The sequence below is a fragment of the Colletotrichum acutatum genome (assembly GCF_030867785.1).
Source record: "Colletotrichum acutatum strain CBS 112980 chromosome Unknown BDZ83scaffold_156, whole genome shotgun sequence".
Lineage (NCBI taxonomy): Eukaryota > Fungi > Ascomycota > Sordariomycetes > Glomerellales > Glomerellaceae > Colletotrichum > Colletotrichum acutatum.
Genome location: NW_026849150.1, coordinates 1 through 16,321, shown reverse-complemented (window position 1 = coordinate 16,321; position 16,321 = coordinate 1). Strand labels below are relative to the sequence as shown.

The following is a 16,321-nucleotide window of genomic DNA, read 5'->3' as shown; positions in this document are numbered from 1 at the left end:
CTTGACGCACTCATTCACGCAATATGCACTACTATCAAGATGAGAGAAGATTAGAGAGAATTCCGATCAACTTTGGGAAATATGAGAAGAAGAAAAAGGTTCGACAAAAGGTGGACTCGACCTGTCGCCCCTCAGATCAGGCTGGGGGCTCGGCGGCTCGGCATCAGGACCCTAGCCTTGTAGGAGTTGCATCACCTAGTCACCAGGATTATCATCAGCAGCAGAATCGCGTGAAAAGGGACACTACCCTCTAGCCTTACATTTGCTTGCCACTCAAGGCTGCCTTATTTACAGCACAGTTCATGTATTCAGCTTTATTTAACAACGGGCGCTGGTCCTTTCGTTGAATTTCCACTCTTCTGGGCGTTGGAAGGACTTCGACTCCTCCCCATGACGTCCTTTGGCACTGTTGATATGCCTATCACAGGGATTCTGGTTCGAACCGTGGGTTGACGAAGACGTCAATTGATCTGTATTAACTTCTGCGTAAGGTGGAAAAGAGAGGTTCCAACCGCAGGTTGGGCAGGCCGCGATTATCGTAAGTACGGCCCGTAAGTGGCCCCTGTGCGGGCCCCTTGCCGCGAGGTCGAATTGGACTTCCAATCCGACAGGCACTTCATTGACCATCACTTGGTTGGAAACAGCAAAACAGCTCACACTAAGCGCAGCAGCGAACACCATGACAATCATTGACTGGTGACTACGTGTACTCACTACTAGGACTTATCGTCCATGAGCTACGGATAGCCTTTCGAAACATCGCAATATATGACAGAAGGAGGCACTTGGCTGTTCCCATGTTGGCCAAGCGGCCTTCAACATGGGCTTATCGTGTAAACCCTACAATAAAAGAACCCTTCGTTCCATGTAACAAGCACAAAATCTGCCCGCTTCTTTCCACCGGAGCTCCGAAGCAAACTCCAAAGCAAAGCCGATAAGGCTATCCTGTGCAGAGTCTATCGCCTGTGGCCAAATAGAAAAAGAAAATGGAAGCTGACAATGGGTTCCTGGATGCTTAGCTGCCGTCGAAAGCTTCCAAAGACCGGAATATTAAACCTCTTGTCAGGCGAAGCGGCCAATCAAACAAGGTACTGGCTAAAGTTAGTTTCTTATTGCGGCGCAATTGACATCCCTTTGCTACCTGAGATTGGCTCGACTTGCCCACTAGCTAAGATGCAAATTCAATTGGAATATCCTATTGCTAGGATAGTTGAGAAGCACGTGGTACATTTACCTTTCCATCATATCAAGTTAGCAACTTGTCTGGTGGTTGGGCAGCTATCTCCGAGGTCCTACCCGCAGAAAAAGATTGAGAAAAGACCTTTTCCCACTTTTCGTGGGAAGCAGAATATTTCAAGACAGAATATCAAGTGGAGAAGTTGAGTTTACTCCTCGTTCATCATATCCTCAGGTAAGTAAGCTGGAGGTCGAGGTGCAGCTTGCGACTAGATCAGTCACAGAACGTTCGACCTTGGAATCTAAGGACCACCCAATCCCATGCCACTTGCAAGGGCGTATCACCTACCAGATCACCGCAGCGAGATCCGCATAAAGCTCGTCCCTCTGTCTTACGCATCCCAAAGCTTGTCACATGTTCATACACGCCGGCTGGAAAGGAGTTGACTTTGAATGCCGTGTATTCACGAGAGCTTTAGCCAGTGGCACCCATCTCCAAAGGCGGTCAGAAAGGCCGCTCAATGCTATGGCCGGCTTGCTCACACAATTCATCATACACGTAAGGCTTTTGATCCTTGGTATTGCCATGCGTAAAGTCAGAGGTTGGGTTATTTGTGAAGCACATCGTATTTTGGTGAGTGTGGTTCCATTTGGAATCAGCTAGGATCGATATTTTTCTAACTCGCTGTTGAAAATCTCAGCAAGGACAACGGAGATCCACGAATCCATTACCTGGCCACCGAGAGAGGCTCATAATCATGTCAACCGAGTATAGAAAGTCTCTCCTCTTGGCCTGCTACAGTGCTGTGCATGTCTATGCAGGCATCACACCAGCATTTGTAAGCTGCCGCGTATAATCCCTTTGAAGACAATTGATAATACTTTTCACATGAATAAACTAGATAGTCTGCGTGTGTAAGGTGCCCATTCCCTAACACATATCGAACCACAGGCCACCATAAACCCGGCCTTACAGGCTAAGATTTACGGACACAAAACTATCATTATCTGACTGAGCGATTTTAGAGCTTTCGATCGGGTCGAAGTGGATAGCGTGGCAAGCCTTCCCCCGAAGAAGAGACGGAAAAGTGTGTTTTGGCTCATGGGTGCCTAGCCCCATGCTCGTTCTTACAAGCCCCCAATACCCTCTGTAAATGAATCTTTAATGCTTCAAGAGTCTTAATAATCTCCTCGAATGTCCTTGCTTAGCGGTGCTTGTCTTGTCCAGATGTTCATCCCAACCTTTTGTCCACTTGTGACCGGCAACCCAGCATGCAAATTACGTTGATCTCCAGAACCATCGACGTGAAGGTTTTCCCAGTACACGAAATTTCCATCCAACGGCCGGAATGTCACACCTCTCTCCCAAGGCTCGTCGCAGTCAATGAAGGAGCACCATCGTTCGTCAGAAGGGGCGTCTAAGAGCGGGAAGTTGGTTCCCCCTCCAGTGACGTTAACCGCCGACACATAACCAAAGAAAGAAGAAAGCCGATTGCCGCCTAGATGAGCTCTGGTATGCGCGGGATCTGTGAACCAATCCGTGTGAAAATGGTATTGCTGACCCTTTCCATACTTGACCAGCTGCAATGGTTCCACGTGACTCTTAGGCATACCATATCCCTGGAACGCTATTGCGCGCCCTTCGATGCAGCGAACGACATCATCCCGCCACAGGCTGGTGCTCTGAGAAGTGCGTACGTTGTGCGTGGTTTTGCCTCCAGAAGCATCAATAACTCCAGAGTGGGTAAACGTATCGCTCCTGACACAGATTAGTTACATTTTTACGCAAACACTGCAAGATAAACTAACGCCATTCCCAGCAGATGTGACCGCTCTGCCGCCGTGATGAAGTCGGCGATATAAATCACAAGGGGGGATTTAGATATCATGTGGACCTTGTATGGCGGGTGTGTGCATACGTATTCCGATATGGGTTTCTGATCTTGAGATGACACGGGGACGACCAATGTCGCCGCGAGGGCAAACGCTGCGGTTGAGAGAAGACTAATCATACTGTTTGGATATTGAATCTATATGCATGAGGTTTTGCTACAATCTTTCAATATGGGAGCAACCTCGTTTATGAAGCCATCGCAGCTAGATTTGAAGTCGGATGATCGATACAGTCGACAGTGGCTGAAACCCAGGGCGTTTGAAGCGCGAGCTGGCAATCCTCGTTGGCACGTTGGGTCATTCGTTTGGGTTCCCGATTCCCCATGGCAATTTGGGTTTCAATTCAGGGGTTTCCTCGTCTGATCAGCGTACCTTACCTTAGCTTCAGACGTCGAAACGCCACACTTATGGGGCGCCAGCCCCCAATCTGACTAGGGGTTCAACCTGATCGTCAGCCGATGTTTTGTTTAGCTCCACAGAGAAAGGGCTCACTTTCATTATCTCAATAGTTGGCCCAACATACAGCCAACATCGAGAAGCCTGTCAGATTGACATGGAAGGTGGCGACGCGGACTTGGCAACTCTGCAGGATGCTAACGTTCTTCTCAAGAGCAGATTCGCACAAATATCTCACTGTTGCTAATCGTAATGGATTGGGACGGGCCCAATAAGAAATCTGACAAAGATTAATCAACACATGTGGACTATGTCAGCTGACAATGAATGTATGTAAAAGCATCTGATGGCCTTACCAAAGCCCGATGTCTGGCGTCGACCCAATGGCTCTGGCGGAAGGTGGCACAATCTTTCTGCGTTGACTACCTAGGTATTATTGGAGATGCTAGCTAGACACACAAGAGCGATGGATAATGTCATTGCAACCAAGGGGTAGTCTGAGAAAAATGGCTGGTCTCTAAGAAATTTGCTTCTTGTATTCACCAGCGCGGTTCTATACTGGCCGCCACATAATGGTAGTATTAGGTCCAAGAACCAAGGTACTTTATGGATCGTATGGTCCAGTCGCCCTACGGCCAGTGAGCAACTCTGCCTCGCCCGATGCTTTGACCAAATAGATGTCTTCGTGTCTGACGCCAAATCTATTTTCCAAATAGATTCCAGGCTCGTTCGTGAATGTCATACCGGGCTTAAGCAAGATATCTTTGTTCCACTTGTTCAAGTACGGCGACTCGTGAGCTATGCGGTACGGATCAATGACTGCTTTCGACCCCCGATCATGAGGAACATGGGGAACATACCTTTAATACCGATACCGTGACCCAAACGATGCGTGAAGGCGTATCCATAGCCAGCGTCTTCAATGACTTGACGAGCTGCAATATCCACACTTGCTGCTGTGTTATTCGGCTTGAAAGCAGAGGCGGCAGCTGATTGTGCCTCCAACACAATGTCCCAGACCCTTAGCTTCTCGGCACGCAGCTCAGAGTCCGCAATGAGATGCTGTCGTGCCTCCGGGTTTTGGATCCACGACTTCAGCAGGGAACCCATCATAGTATGTACCTGTGGCTTTGGTGGATCGATGAAGAAGCTGCGACAAATATCCGAACTGTAGCCCAGATAATGGGCACCAACATCGATGACAACCATGCTCTCAGGGGTCAACTTTTTGAAGCCAGTGACAAAACCCCCATGAGGAAGCGCTCCGTGCTCCTCGAACAACACAATATTGAAGAACAGTCCAAAGTTGATGGAGAGGAGAGCAGAGTTGAGAATCTCGGTGACTTCATCTTCTGTAAGCCCTGGCACCAGACAAGGTCGCATCGCTCTGACAGCGACAACAGTCCCAGTATTGACAACGCGAAGCAATTCGACCTCCGCAGGGCTTTTTTGCTGCTTCACGAGTTCAACTTCCTGAGAGAGGCCGACAGTCTCGAACCCGGCAGCATCCAGTCCTCTGACGATGAAGTCACGAATTTCCTCGTCAACCATGAGCTTTCCATGATGGCCATCGAAGAGACGTGACTTGAGCAGCGTGTCGTACGGGTTCCAATGCTCTTCCCAGATGACAATGTCCAGTTCGTCTTCCCTTGTTGGTATACCGAGCATCCGTACCCTGCCCTCTTCAAAATGAGGCGACAAAAAGGCAGTCTTGGCGCTCACCTGACCAGAAGAAGACACATGAGGGAGGATGAACATGAGGAATGGCCGCTCTTCAGGCTCCCAAGGTTCCCAGTCAACCTGAGAGATGTTGCCATAATATCTGCCCCCATGTCAGGACTCACATACTCGGAGGCTCAGAGGTTTTCAGGCTGTCGATGAGCAACTTACTGAAAAGTGTAGCCAGGTTCTAAGACGAATGCATCTACATTTGATGCAACCAGAGCTTGGGCGAGTCGATCTCTGCGTTCAAGGAATTCTTCTGCAGAGATAGGTACGGCGGGGTCGAGAAAGGACAAGTCGGCATGTAGATTATCAATAGTGCATTGCTGTGCTTTCAGGTATGGAGTAGATGCAAGTTCCCGCGACTGGAACGACAGAACATAGTAGCATGAGATGGATGCATATAAGAGCAATGAAGTCGCAATAAGCTGTAGTGCGTTGGGGGACCGTCTGGCATTATGCCTTTGCACCTGTGCCTGGTGCAGAGGTATGCCCTCTGGATGTTTTGTTGAATCAGGCATTGCAATCGTTGCTGAAAAACGTTGCGGACTGCGTCGAGCAAGTTTTGAAGTAGTAGCACAGAGAAAGACAAGAAAAGACTTGAACAGCTTCATTCTCTCCGCGCTGAATAAACGGAACGCAAGCAAGCACACCAGGGGTGATGCAATGCCGAGAAATCAGACGTGTCGGAGGGTCTCCGACCTCGCGTTCTACCCCTCTCCGGGGTGCAGGAATTGGAGATCCTTTCCCGGATTAGGAAAGCCTCTCCACACGAGTCATGCCAGGATTGCAGCAGCAACAGCAGGTACGAGCGTCCATCCTATCGTTTACGACATGGGTGTCGATAGCGGTAGACAGTTTCCCGTCGGCTTACAAGGCCGATCCGGAGGAGAAAAGATAAGCAAGGACGCCGCGGCGTACGCCGTCGCTTTTCTCTTCGGCATAGTTGCGCCGACATGAAGTGCCGTCCTTCGAGTTAAGTATAGAGACTGGCCCATATGAAGACATCTGAATTGCGTGTCCTTGTGTGCTAGATTATACCACACATTTGTTGTGTATCTTGAGAGCCATTGACTCGGATGATACCACACAATGGTCACAATACCAGAAGTTGACAGGGCATCCTTCCGTACTGAGGAGCGCACAGCTCCTAGAAACGACAAAATTGCTATTGACGAAAAGAAAATCGCAAGCAACGCCCCGGATAATACTGATGTAGGGGTAGTAGAAGAAGAATCACAGAAGACATACTACAGCAGCCTGTCTGTTTGGTTGATGGTTTTGTTCTCTGGACTAGCAATAGGTTCAGATGGTTAGTATGTTGGACATCTACTCTCGCTGCCTTCTACCTTAAATGTATCGCTCACAATGCTGCAGCAACGCCGCCGTAATTGGGAACGTCGAACTGCTACTTGCAATCCTTTACCCCGACGATCTGACTACTACGATATACCAGAGGCTATCCAATGCTTTTCTGATCGGCATGATTGTGGGAATGATACTCTTCGGTGTCATCAGTGACCAACTTGGCCGTAAGACTGGTGCTGTGGCCACAACAATCTTGCTGGTACTAGGCATCGCCTTGTCGACTGCTGCCAGTGGTACTACGACCACAGGCATGTTTTGGATGCTTATCATTGCTCGTGGTATTGCCGGTGTAGGCGCAGGAGGAGAATACCCAGTCTCTGGCGCTGGTGCCGCCGAAGCGACCGACGAAGACGCCAAGTTTCGCAAAAGGAGAGGCTTCATGTTTGCGATGCTCGCAGACTTATCAGCCAGTCTAGGATATGTGTGGGGAGGTTTAGTGCCGCTGCTGCTGCTGTTGTGCGTTGGCCAACAAGTCTCAAAATACCATATTGTTTGGCGAACCTCGTTTGCGTTGGGTATGGCACCCCCCCTTCTCATCTTCTGGTTCCGGATGCGAATGGCAGTTTCGACAGCGTACCGAAAGTCAGCATTGCGGAAGCAGAGAATGCCATACTGGCTTGCACTGAAACGGTATTGGCGACCGCTTCTTGGTGCAGCATCAACTTGGTTCTTGTATAACTGGATCTCTATTCCCTTTGGAATTTTCAGCTCAACAATCATATCAAGAGCCAACGTGGAGGAAAGTCTTGTTAAAACGCTCGGGTGGGGCGTAGTAATCAACTGTTTCTACATTCCTGGCCCTTTCATCGGGGGGTACCTATCGGACAAGATTGGGAGACGTCAGACTATGGCTTTGGGTTTCACGTTGCAAGCAATCCTCGGTTTCGTCCTCGGGGGCGCGATGAATCCTATCCAGGGTGTATTTCCTCTTTTTGTTGTCCTCTACGGCATATTTTTGACGCTTGGCGAAGTTGGCCCAGGAAGGTAAGGGTACCCTCTGTAACCGTTAAGACCATTTAACTTACCGCCACTGCAGTACTGTTGTTCTGATAGCCTCCGAATGCTTTCCCACATCCATACGTGGTCAGATGATGGGGCTTATCTCGGCCTTTTCGAAAGCGGGAGCTGCAATTGGCACACAGGTAAGCGAACTCTTACCGTCTGTTACTACAAAATTGATCTGCACTGACACGACATGAAAGGTGTTTACTGCGATTTTGAACAAGTACACCGCCGATCCAGCTAAAGGAAACCAAGTCGCATTTCTGATTGGTTCTGGTTTCGCTGTTCTTGGTGCTATTATCGCGCTTTTCGTTATTCCAGACATCTCAAGGCACCTGAATGACGACGATGAAGCTTGGAAGAAGTACCTAGCTGAGAATGGCTGGGACGCTCAATGGGGCGATGAGGTGACACGCGATCCGTCCGGTGTTATCATGGATAAAGCTGCGTCTTAGCTTAATCATCACATCCGAATTAGTGCACAATACATTGGATCAATTTCGATCAAAACAACTGAATACATTGGTTCATCATTGGTATGCCGGAACTTACAGGTAAAAGTTTCAGGAGTGGCTTGACCGGATGAAGAAAGAAATAACCTCACTCAGGTATCAGCGATTAGCTCAAAGTAGAGATATCTATAGTTCATCGATGCCTACGTACTAATTGAGGGATTGAAATTTGTTGGTCACACTTTAAATGGGGCACTTTGCGCCGAATCTTGCTTACATGTCTACCTAGGTAGTGTTCACATCAGGAATTCGTACTTGTGTAGTCAAGCCCGCTGCCCAGCGTGATAAACAAATACATGAATGCGTATGAAGTGAACTGTAATGCCACCAAGAATCTATTTCTATCAGTACAAGGTACTTGGAATGTCTACAAATAACTTAGGCGGAATAAGAGAGATCATACAACTCCACAAGTTACGCTGAGGGTCCCCATGCAGAATAGCTTGCCGAGGTGACATTCAGTCAAGGTATGGAGTTATATACCTTCGTGACCTGCCTGAACTGGCATAGTTAAAGCAAATACGAGGAAGCCAAGCACAAACGTCATTACACTTCACGGATGGTAGACAACGGCGGAATGAGTTTTGCTTGGCCTATAATCAGCCAGGAGGCCCCCCGAGATTCCTTAATCCTTTGCAAAAGTGGAAAATACACTGTGAAAAATGAAGGTATCAGTCAACTACTCTTTCGCTCTACTTTGGGGAGGATTGTCGGTCGTCTCGACACAACCATTTGACGTCAAATACAATGCCCTTCAGAGCCGATACATTGTCAGCTTGAAAGCTGGAGTTGACGGAGACGCGCTCCGTGGACATATACATTGGGTACAAGACGTGCATCGTAAACGAGGCTTGTTGCGGGATGGCATCTCCGGCGTTCAAAGAACGTTTGACATCGGCAAGTTCCACGCCTATGCTGGCTCATTTGACGAAAAGACTTTGTTGGAAATAAAGAGCAAGGACATAGTGAGTAAATATCGTGACTATTGTCCTACAAATACCTGACTTTGACTCAGGTTGAGCTTATTGAGCCTGACACGCCGGTATACCCGTTTGGAATAGTCACGCAGAATCAAGCCACTTGGGGGCTAGGGGCAATATCACAGGCTGAGCTTGTCAGTACTAATGCAAGTCTGCGCAATGGGTTTGAGTACACGTACGACGAGAACGGAGGGAAAGGAACGTTTGCGTATGTGGTTGATACCGGAGTTTGGGTGGATAACCCGGACTTTGAAGGTCGCGCCGAGCTCGGCTACACTGTCTACCCAGAGATTCCCTTTGAAGACAGTAGTGGACATGGTACTCATGTTGCTGGAACAATCGCCTCCAAGACGTGGGGTGTTGCTAAAAAGGCGCAAGTCATTGCGGTGAAGGTAATTGCGCCAAACCAGGTACGTCAAACAATATGAAGTGACCCTATCTAGGAGAGATTCAGTTGTAACACTTCGAGAGTAGGGAGTCATGTCTGACTTCATGGAGGGCTTTTCTTGGTCTGTGAAAAATATTACCGAAACGCCAGGCCGTGCAGCCGTGTCTGTCATCAACATGAGTCTAGGTAAGTAGGTTGATACTCAGTCAGCAGCACCCCCACGCAAGTCATGAGGCTAATGGAAGAATGAAAGGCGGCCCGACGAACTATGCATTCAATAGTTTGGTTCACGCAGCATCCGAGCAAGGCATTCTCTCCGTTATCGCAGCAGGTAACGCCGCTGTTGACGTCAGCCGAGTGTCGCCGGCTGGAACTGCCAGAGCAATCACCGTTGCAGCCAGTGCTGTCAACAACACTGCATGGAGTTTTAGTAATTTCGGACCTGGCGTCGACTTGTATGCACCGGGAGTAGACATATACTCCTTGTCTCTTGAGGCTGGCAAAGATGTTGCCTTGAGTGGGACTTCCATGGCATCACCACACGTCGCTGGGCTAGCTTTGTATTTAAAAAGTCTTGAGCCCGGCCTGGAAACAGTGGATGCCATCACGGCCAGGATTTTGGAGTTGTGTAAGCGTGGTACCGTTCAAGGGGTTCCGGGAAGTACCCCGAACTTCTTGGCGTTTAATGGTGTCGGTGTTTAGCTGTCGGATCCTACAACCAAATGATGTGAAACTCGTTGTTGACAATGGTGTAAAGGCCGAATACCGCCGAGCGCAAGTACGGGTCGAAAATCTAGATAGGTAATGGGGCCACTGCAAACTTGTGTGGTGAAAACCGTCGATCCGAGCGGATGAGACTCGGACTTTAAGAATAGACGTTGCCCGAGCCGAGAGGTTATCAGTATAAGAATTGCTGATAAGACCGGTGATTCTGCGTTGTGCAATCTCTCCTGTTAATATTCCTACGTTTTCTCATAGTGATCAAGCATCGGAATTGGGAAGATGCGCACTCAATCCTTGCTTGGAAAAAGTGACTCTGCAGAGTCTTGGGCTCTGAGAAGTGTCTCCGGGGAAGAATACGTCGTCCAAATTGGTTTCCCAAGAGACTGGACGAGTCGCTCTAGACAACAACATGAGGCTCCGATTCCGGTTTTGTACGTCAGGCCGATTGCTATGTTCGTGTTCATCACTCTGACGGGCAGCTAGTTACCTTACGGATGGAAACTCTGTGTTTCTAAGTGCTTTGGAATCAATGCATCGCCATTTATGTATGCGCTCTCCCGAAACCCAGGGAATCGTAGTCGCTATTGGCTACTCTATACCAGCGGACTCAAGATTTCTCATGAGCGCCCGCAGAACTAGAGATTTCACTCCACCTGCCCATGGAGCAGCTGGCCATGAAGGGGGTGCGGATGTCTTCCTTAGCTTTTTGCAGAACAAAGTCAAACATTTAGTTGCTCGACGGCTTGACGAGACCCGGGGGGCGACTGTAGGCCGTGAAGCGCTCTTCGGACATTCGTATGGGGGGCTACTCTCTCTGCACGCCCTATTTACAAGAACAGATATGTTTCACTGTATCTTGGCCAGTAGCCCCAGCATTTGGTGGAATGAGAGCTACATCCTTACCGAAGAAAAGTTGTTTCAGGAGGGAATAGAATGTCAGAAAAATAGTCCATCGCTCATGCTTTTTGTTGGAGACGAGGAACAAAATCCAACGAGAAGGAGAGGAGAAGGCGATGAGGAGTATAACAGGAGGCTGAGACGGCACCGAGGACTGCAAATGGTTGATAATGTCATCACCATGCATTCACGATTAAAAGGAAGCGCTCGGCTAGAACGTCTCGCGATAAGGGTTTACGATTGAGAAGATCACGAATCTGTCGTAGCCTGCTCCCTTAATCGGGGGCTGGCGACGTTCCTTGACGATTGGCCTCTAGTATGAAAGAAGGAACATAAATACTTCTTACGCAGAGCCCAATTCTTAGTTCGTCCCATCGAAAATATTCTCAGGAGTACACCGAGCCTTGTGATTTTATTGGAAACGAGTACCTAAAGCTGTCCTTATCCCAAGCACGTGAATCATGCCAACTTCGGACATCTTGATGGCCACTGGTCCTTGCCGAACTTTGCTACTAGCAGGGTGCCCAGTGCATCCCGAATACTGCCTCAGAATCGTTTGACACTTGAACTGGAAGTCGATTGTTCTTGAAGTGGCTCACGAAGCGAAAGAAATCTCACGAAGACTGTCTACTCAGCTGCCGGGCAGTGATCATAGTAACCATCGGCGTTGTTGCCCCACCATGTCGGGAAGGGAACAGAAGGGCCACCAGCGCCGAACACCGCAAACGACAAGATGAAGAGTACAGTAAGACTAGCTCCGTCGAATGCACCGGTGACAAGGTACGAGTAGTCTTTAAAGATGCGAGGGCGGTAGTTGCGGAGATAGAATTGGACGAAGAAACCACTAATCAGCGAGCTGAAGAGTACGCAGGTTTGAGATGCATTGTACGGGATATAGCCCGCATATTGGATGAGTTGGGGCAAGTTGATATCGTATAGGGAGTAACCGCGGATTTTGGGGATAAACTGAGCCGCGTTAGCAAGTGTAGCATATTCGAGTACCACCAGAGACTTACGTATGCAATGATGCGGTGGATAATGACAACACCAAAGCCGATACCTAGACCAATCGGCACAAGAGCGTATTTGCCACCAGTCTTGTACAGGTACTTAGCAAGTGCCCAGGATGTGGCGTTGGTGTTGTACGATTGCATCGTTGCACCGCTCCAGGAACTGTTTCCATCGCTGTCCACGAGAAGCTCTCGATTTCCGTTCACAATGGAGATCATGACTGCGTAGTTGATGAATCCGCCAATGATGGTACCGTAAATCTGGGTGAGGAACATAACACGAGGAGGGATTTTGACTGGTGAACCAGGTTAGCAAGGTTCAGTTAGTCGTATACACTGGTACATACGGTATTCTCCCATCTTTAGGTCGTTGGAGAGATTAACAGCATTCGAGATGACGTTGTGCGACCAAGCGGCAAAATACATGTTGCCAATGGGACGCTCAGGAAGGATGAGACCTGCCAGCATCTTCGATAAGTTGTTCGTAGCAATTCCATTACCGAAACGAGAGTAAAGAATCGTGCTCTAGACGCGAGTCAGCTAGGAATTGGGAGCTAAACCGTGGGTTGCATGCTTACCAACGGCGCGATGAAGATTCCCAGAAGCAGGGACACGACATATGCCCAGGCCGGAAGCGTGACGTTCTGTGTGGTGACAACCACGAGGCCAAGAATGAAGCTGACGACGAGTACAATAACGTACCACCACCAAGGGGTCTCCTTGTAGTGTTTGGTCATGTGATCGTGATGGCGATCATCATATCTACCACTCTTTGCGCTCTGGTACGCCCTCTTAACGTCTCCGCCCCAGAAGAAGAAGCAATGGGCAACCAGCGCACCAATCTAATGTTCTGTCAGCCTTCATTGCGGCGACAAAGTAGCGCATGACCTGTAAAACTCACCGCCGCGTTGGCCATGAACATCGCGTACGCGAAACTGCCTGTGAGCCTTGGGATGCCATACTTGGCGAGGGCGTCCTGGTTGAGCACACCGCCAGTGAAAACCTTGGCGATGGGATACGCAGTACCGTCCTCGGAACGCAGTCGCGTCGACATGAAAGGCTGCGACTTGGCATCCCAGGCGTTTGTGTAGTAGATTCCAATCATTGCAAGGAAGCAAATGAGGAATCCAATAGCAGAGTGAGCCTGCAGTGTCAGAGGAAGTGAAGTGTTAAATGAAGTAATCTGGCGATACGTTAGTCTTCAAGTACCTGTGCCGAACTGATGATTGATTTCCTCACATATTGCCAATCGAAAGACAGTGAGAATAGGCCTAAACCTTCATTGTTGATAGAGCCGCCAAAAAGGTTCGTGAGAACAGCAGCCTTTGAACCCGTGGCGTTCATGGCAGCGAGGCAAGGAATGGAAACGGAGTTCAGCCATGGAAAGATGTATGCTGGGAAAAATTCGTAAACAAACATTCCTGCAAAACTGTACCAGAACCAACGCAGGGGTTTCGAGTTCTTCAAATCCTGCCAATGAAGACCTTGAAGAGTCTTGACTGTAGGGAGAGTGCTCCAATATACGGCGTCGACATGCCACACGGCGATGGGGCGCATGACACCGCAAATGCCGTAGCCAAAGAGGCCAATGGAGATGACGGTCAGGACAACGGTTGTCGGACTTAGAGGCAAGTCGTAAAAGAGATCCTGTGCCGCAAATACCTGAATACTAGCGGCAGCATTGGACGCAGATGTGGCAGTGATGGAGCAGATTGCATGTTCTTTTAGTCCCCAGGGACCCGGGTTGAAAAATTTGAAGATCTTGACGTACGCCGGAAGTTCGCCTTCGGGATGGTCCTGCCTCCAACGAGCTTCAAGCTTATCACCACGAGGGAAGACCTTGGCCCACGCCTTGCCCACGAAGTAGCCGATAAGAACGATAAAAGTTCCGGAGATGGTGACGGCGGTCGGTTTGAACTAGTAGACAGAGTAGAGCATTTTGTTAGCCAGATGTCGTTCCACTCCCGAGTCATCAACTAAGAAAAAGGCTCACAGTGTAGATTTGACTCATAACAGCCTGGAAAGCTGAGAGGCAAGTTGCCAGAAACATACTCCGAAAGGTCAGCGCAGGGTCGAAGTCGTCCCGGAGCGGCAGCAAGTATCGGGCGGCGTCGGCACCGGTAATGATGATGGCATTGTCGCTGTTGTCGTCCTTCTCATGGTTTCCATCGTCGGATTGCGTAGTGACCGGAATAGCTTGAATCTCGGAAGCCAGTTCTTTTCCAACCCCTGACTCGTCGATGCTGACTTTCTCGTTGATGGCTTGATGAGAGGGGACCGAAACAATTTTGCCCTCAACGGGATTCAGCCCCCCCACCACGATGGCATCTGTCAATGGCACCGGCATATTCGCGACGGGAAAGCACAGACCAGGGCAGGAAAGGCAAGAATTAGAGAGACTAGTAACTCAGACAAAAGGATCGGGTCGCCAACCTGAAGTGCTAGCAGTTCGGGATTTCCGCATACTTGGGGGAAGGCAAAGGTGGTCATTTTGTACTCTATGCCTCAGCTTGTTGCTGAGTGGCGACCCACGTTGTACGACTGATCCGATATTGATTGTCTTAGTGATAAGAGGTTCGATGTCGTGATAAGGACCGGCATTGGTGCAATTGAGGACCTTGAAGCTGTTGTAGGACAGACCATCTGTTAGATGCCGCTCGACAGGGATTGATGCATGTAGTCTGGACATGAGCTGGGGTCTTCGAGCGAGCCCGGCTGATTGGAACGCCACTCCACAAAGAGAACTATGAGCTTTTAGGAAGGTCCCTATCAAAAGGTTACTGACGTGATAGGGATTCCCGGGAAAGTCCAAGATTTCGTGATGGCTTCTTTCTACTGGCAGTGTGCAAACGTGAACATGTTCTCCGGATGCTCGGCGCATTAACAGAAAGAGGGTGTCCCAAGCAATGCCCAGGCGGGAAGGTCATGTCTTAAGCCTTGCCAAGATGTGGCCGAGACCTTGGGGCGACTGATGGCGGATTCGACCACCCATCCCAACATCCCAACTCATGCCATCTATGATCTATCGGAGTTGCGATACCCTGGCTTGGCTTGTCTTGATGAAGAACCCGGCAGGGATTCTAAGATGAAGCACCTGACGCTCATTTGCTGACCCCAGGTGGGGGTGGATCCCGGTCCTTGCACTTTTGTCCTTGACGTGCTCAGTCGCCCGAACTTTTGCTCCAAACGTGCTTGATTGAACTTTTGTTTTTGACGACGATGTGGCAGAAAAATCGTTTTTCTGCATCCAAGTACAAGGCTACGCCTGTGAGCCCGACGCATGGTCTAAGAGCAGATGATGAACCGCTCAGTCGGTATCTCAATGTTATGGTGGTCGAGTATGCCTCCTTATCTCATCGGAACACGCGGCCACTTTGACAAAAAAGACGCAAGGTTACTTTGTATTTCGGATTAGTGTTCGCCCCCATGATGGTCAGTCTACACGTGGGTGTGGGGGCAACACATTCGGGGCCGTTGCGATGCAAGTGGATCCCATAAAGTAGACCAGTAAGGCATGAAGAACTCAAGAGGATAAGCAGGAGAGAGAATTGAGCGACTCCTCATCTATCACGCGACGACGGCAAAATGAGTGCCCAGTGGTCCCTATAGGGAAAGAGGGCACAGACACGAACTGCAACGGCCTCATGGTGAGAGACAGTTGCTGGGAAATCTTGACTGCCAAGGCAAAATACAATTGGGCGCCCACATGAATGTCAAATGTGCATTTGCTTATCACACTCACTCTTCTACGGAGGATGAAGTGGCCATACCTTCGATAAACCGAAATGAGGCTCCTAGCTGGTGTGATGGAAAAGCGCTTTGAGATATAAGTAATGCTGAACTACGTGGGCCATGCATTGCTGACGAAGCTTCCAATGCCATCGCTTTTGGCCATAGCCAATAGTGATGATATCCGAATTGTCTGTATTAGGTAGTTCTCCTGGCCATACCCAAACTTCATCTTTAGGGATTATCTTCGAGGATATAACGACTGACGTAGCATCTAAGGGCACTATTACACGGTATATGCAACCAAAACCGGCTAATGTCTTCTCTGTAAGAGAATTGGCTCGAATTATCTTACGATCACTTCAGTGTCCCTATACCCCAGAGTAGTATAGACCAACTTATACGATGCTTTCGAGCCGGACCCTGTTATGTGGGCGTTCAATTCAGTGGCCAAGAGACTTTGCTAGGGCTTGACCAAGGCCGGTGCACAAGGGCCTATAGTTAAGTTATGTTTATAGGAAGGGA

The 16,321-nt window shown here is 49.2% G+C and overlaps 7 protein-coding genes across 7 annotated transcripts; 3 read left to right on the top strand and 4 right to left on the bottom strand.

Moving 5' to 3' along the window:
* Window positions 1-407: 407 nt before the first annotated feature.
* BDZ83DRAFT_639296 (uncharacterized protein) lies at window positions 408-1,164 on the bottom strand (the record flags this gene model as incomplete). Its single annotated transcript, XM_060509418.1, has 1 exon — window positions 408-1,164. A coding segment is annotated over exon 1 (283 nt), but the record flags the coding sequence as incomplete, so codon positions are not given.
* A 1,030-nt stretch (window positions 1,165-2,194) lies between these two features.
* BDZ83DRAFT_109062 (2OG-Fe(II) oxygenase superfamily protein) lies at window positions 2,195-3,405 on the bottom strand. Its single transcript, XM_060501076.1, has 2 exons — window positions 2,986-3,405; window positions 2,195-2,935 (listed from the first exon to the last, which is right to left on the bottom strand). Exons 1-2 carry the CDS (start codon window positions 3,186-3,188, stop codon window positions 2,356-2,358), a joined length of 783 nt encoding a protein of 260 aa, XP_060359175.1. The 5' UTR covers window positions 3,189-3,405; the 3' UTR covers window positions 2,195-2,355.
* Window positions 3,406-4,069: 664 nt separating this feature from the next.
* Window positions 4,070-5,708, bottom strand: BDZ83DRAFT_590574 (metallopeptidase family M24; the record flags this gene model as incomplete). Its single annotated transcript, XM_060506348.1, has 3 exons — window positions 4,070-4,263; window positions 4,326-5,287; window positions 5,356-5,708. The coding sequence occupies 3 exons, from the start codon at window positions 5,706-5,708 to the stop codon at window positions 4,070-4,072; spliced, it is 1,509 nt and encodes a 502-aa protein (XP_060359174.1).
* Window positions 5,709-6,138: 430 nt separating this feature from the next.
* On the top strand, window positions 6,139-8,040 carry BDZ83DRAFT_744826 (major facilitator superfamily transporter). Its single transcript, XM_060513170.1, has 4 exons — window positions 6,139-6,503; window positions 6,565-7,539; window positions 7,592-7,697; window positions 7,758-8,040. The coding sequence occupies exons 1-4, from the start codon at window positions 6,280-6,282 to the stop codon at window positions 8,010-8,012; spliced, it is 1,560 nt and encodes a 519-aa protein (XP_060359173.1). The 5' UTR covers window positions 6,139-6,279; the 3' UTR covers window positions 8,013-8,040.
* A 350-nt stretch (window positions 8,041-8,390) lies between these two features.
* On the top strand, window positions 8,391-10,139 carry BDZ83DRAFT_765227 (peptidase S8/S53 domain-containing protein; the record flags this gene model as incomplete). Its single annotated transcript, XM_060515247.1, has 5 exons — window positions 8,391-8,423; window positions 8,828-9,034; window positions 9,085-9,459; window positions 9,524-9,623; window positions 9,691-10,139. 5 exons carry the CDS (start codon window positions 8,391-8,393, stop codon window positions 10,137-10,139), a joined length of 1,164 nt encoding a protein of 387 aa, XP_060359172.1.
* A 260-nt stretch (window positions 10,140-10,399) lies between these two features.
* Window positions 10,400-11,388, top strand: BDZ83DRAFT_639287 (Alpha/Beta hydrolase protein). Its single transcript, XM_060509417.1, has 2 exons — window positions 10,400-10,591; window positions 10,644-11,388. Exons 1-2 carry the CDS (start codon window positions 10,440-10,442, stop codon window positions 11,299-11,301), a joined length of 810 nt encoding a protein of 269 aa, XP_060359171.1. The 5' UTR covers window positions 10,400-10,439; the 3' UTR covers window positions 11,302-11,388.
* Window positions 11,389-14,703, bottom strand: BDZ83DRAFT_639285 (OPT oligopeptide transporter). The gene is made up of 7 exons (XM_060509416.1): window positions 14,061-14,703; window positions 13,307-13,984; window positions 12,969-13,250; window positions 12,646-12,909; window positions 12,415-12,592; window positions 12,074-12,363; window positions 11,389-12,023 (listed from the first exon to the last, which is right to left on the bottom strand). Exons 1-7 carry the CDS (start codon window positions 14,412-14,414, stop codon window positions 11,685-11,687), a joined length of 2,385 nt encoding a protein of 794 aa, XP_060359170.1. The 5' UTR covers window positions 14,415-14,703; the 3' UTR covers window positions 11,389-11,684.
* Between the last annotated feature and the right edge of the window lie 1,618 nt (window positions 14,704-16,321).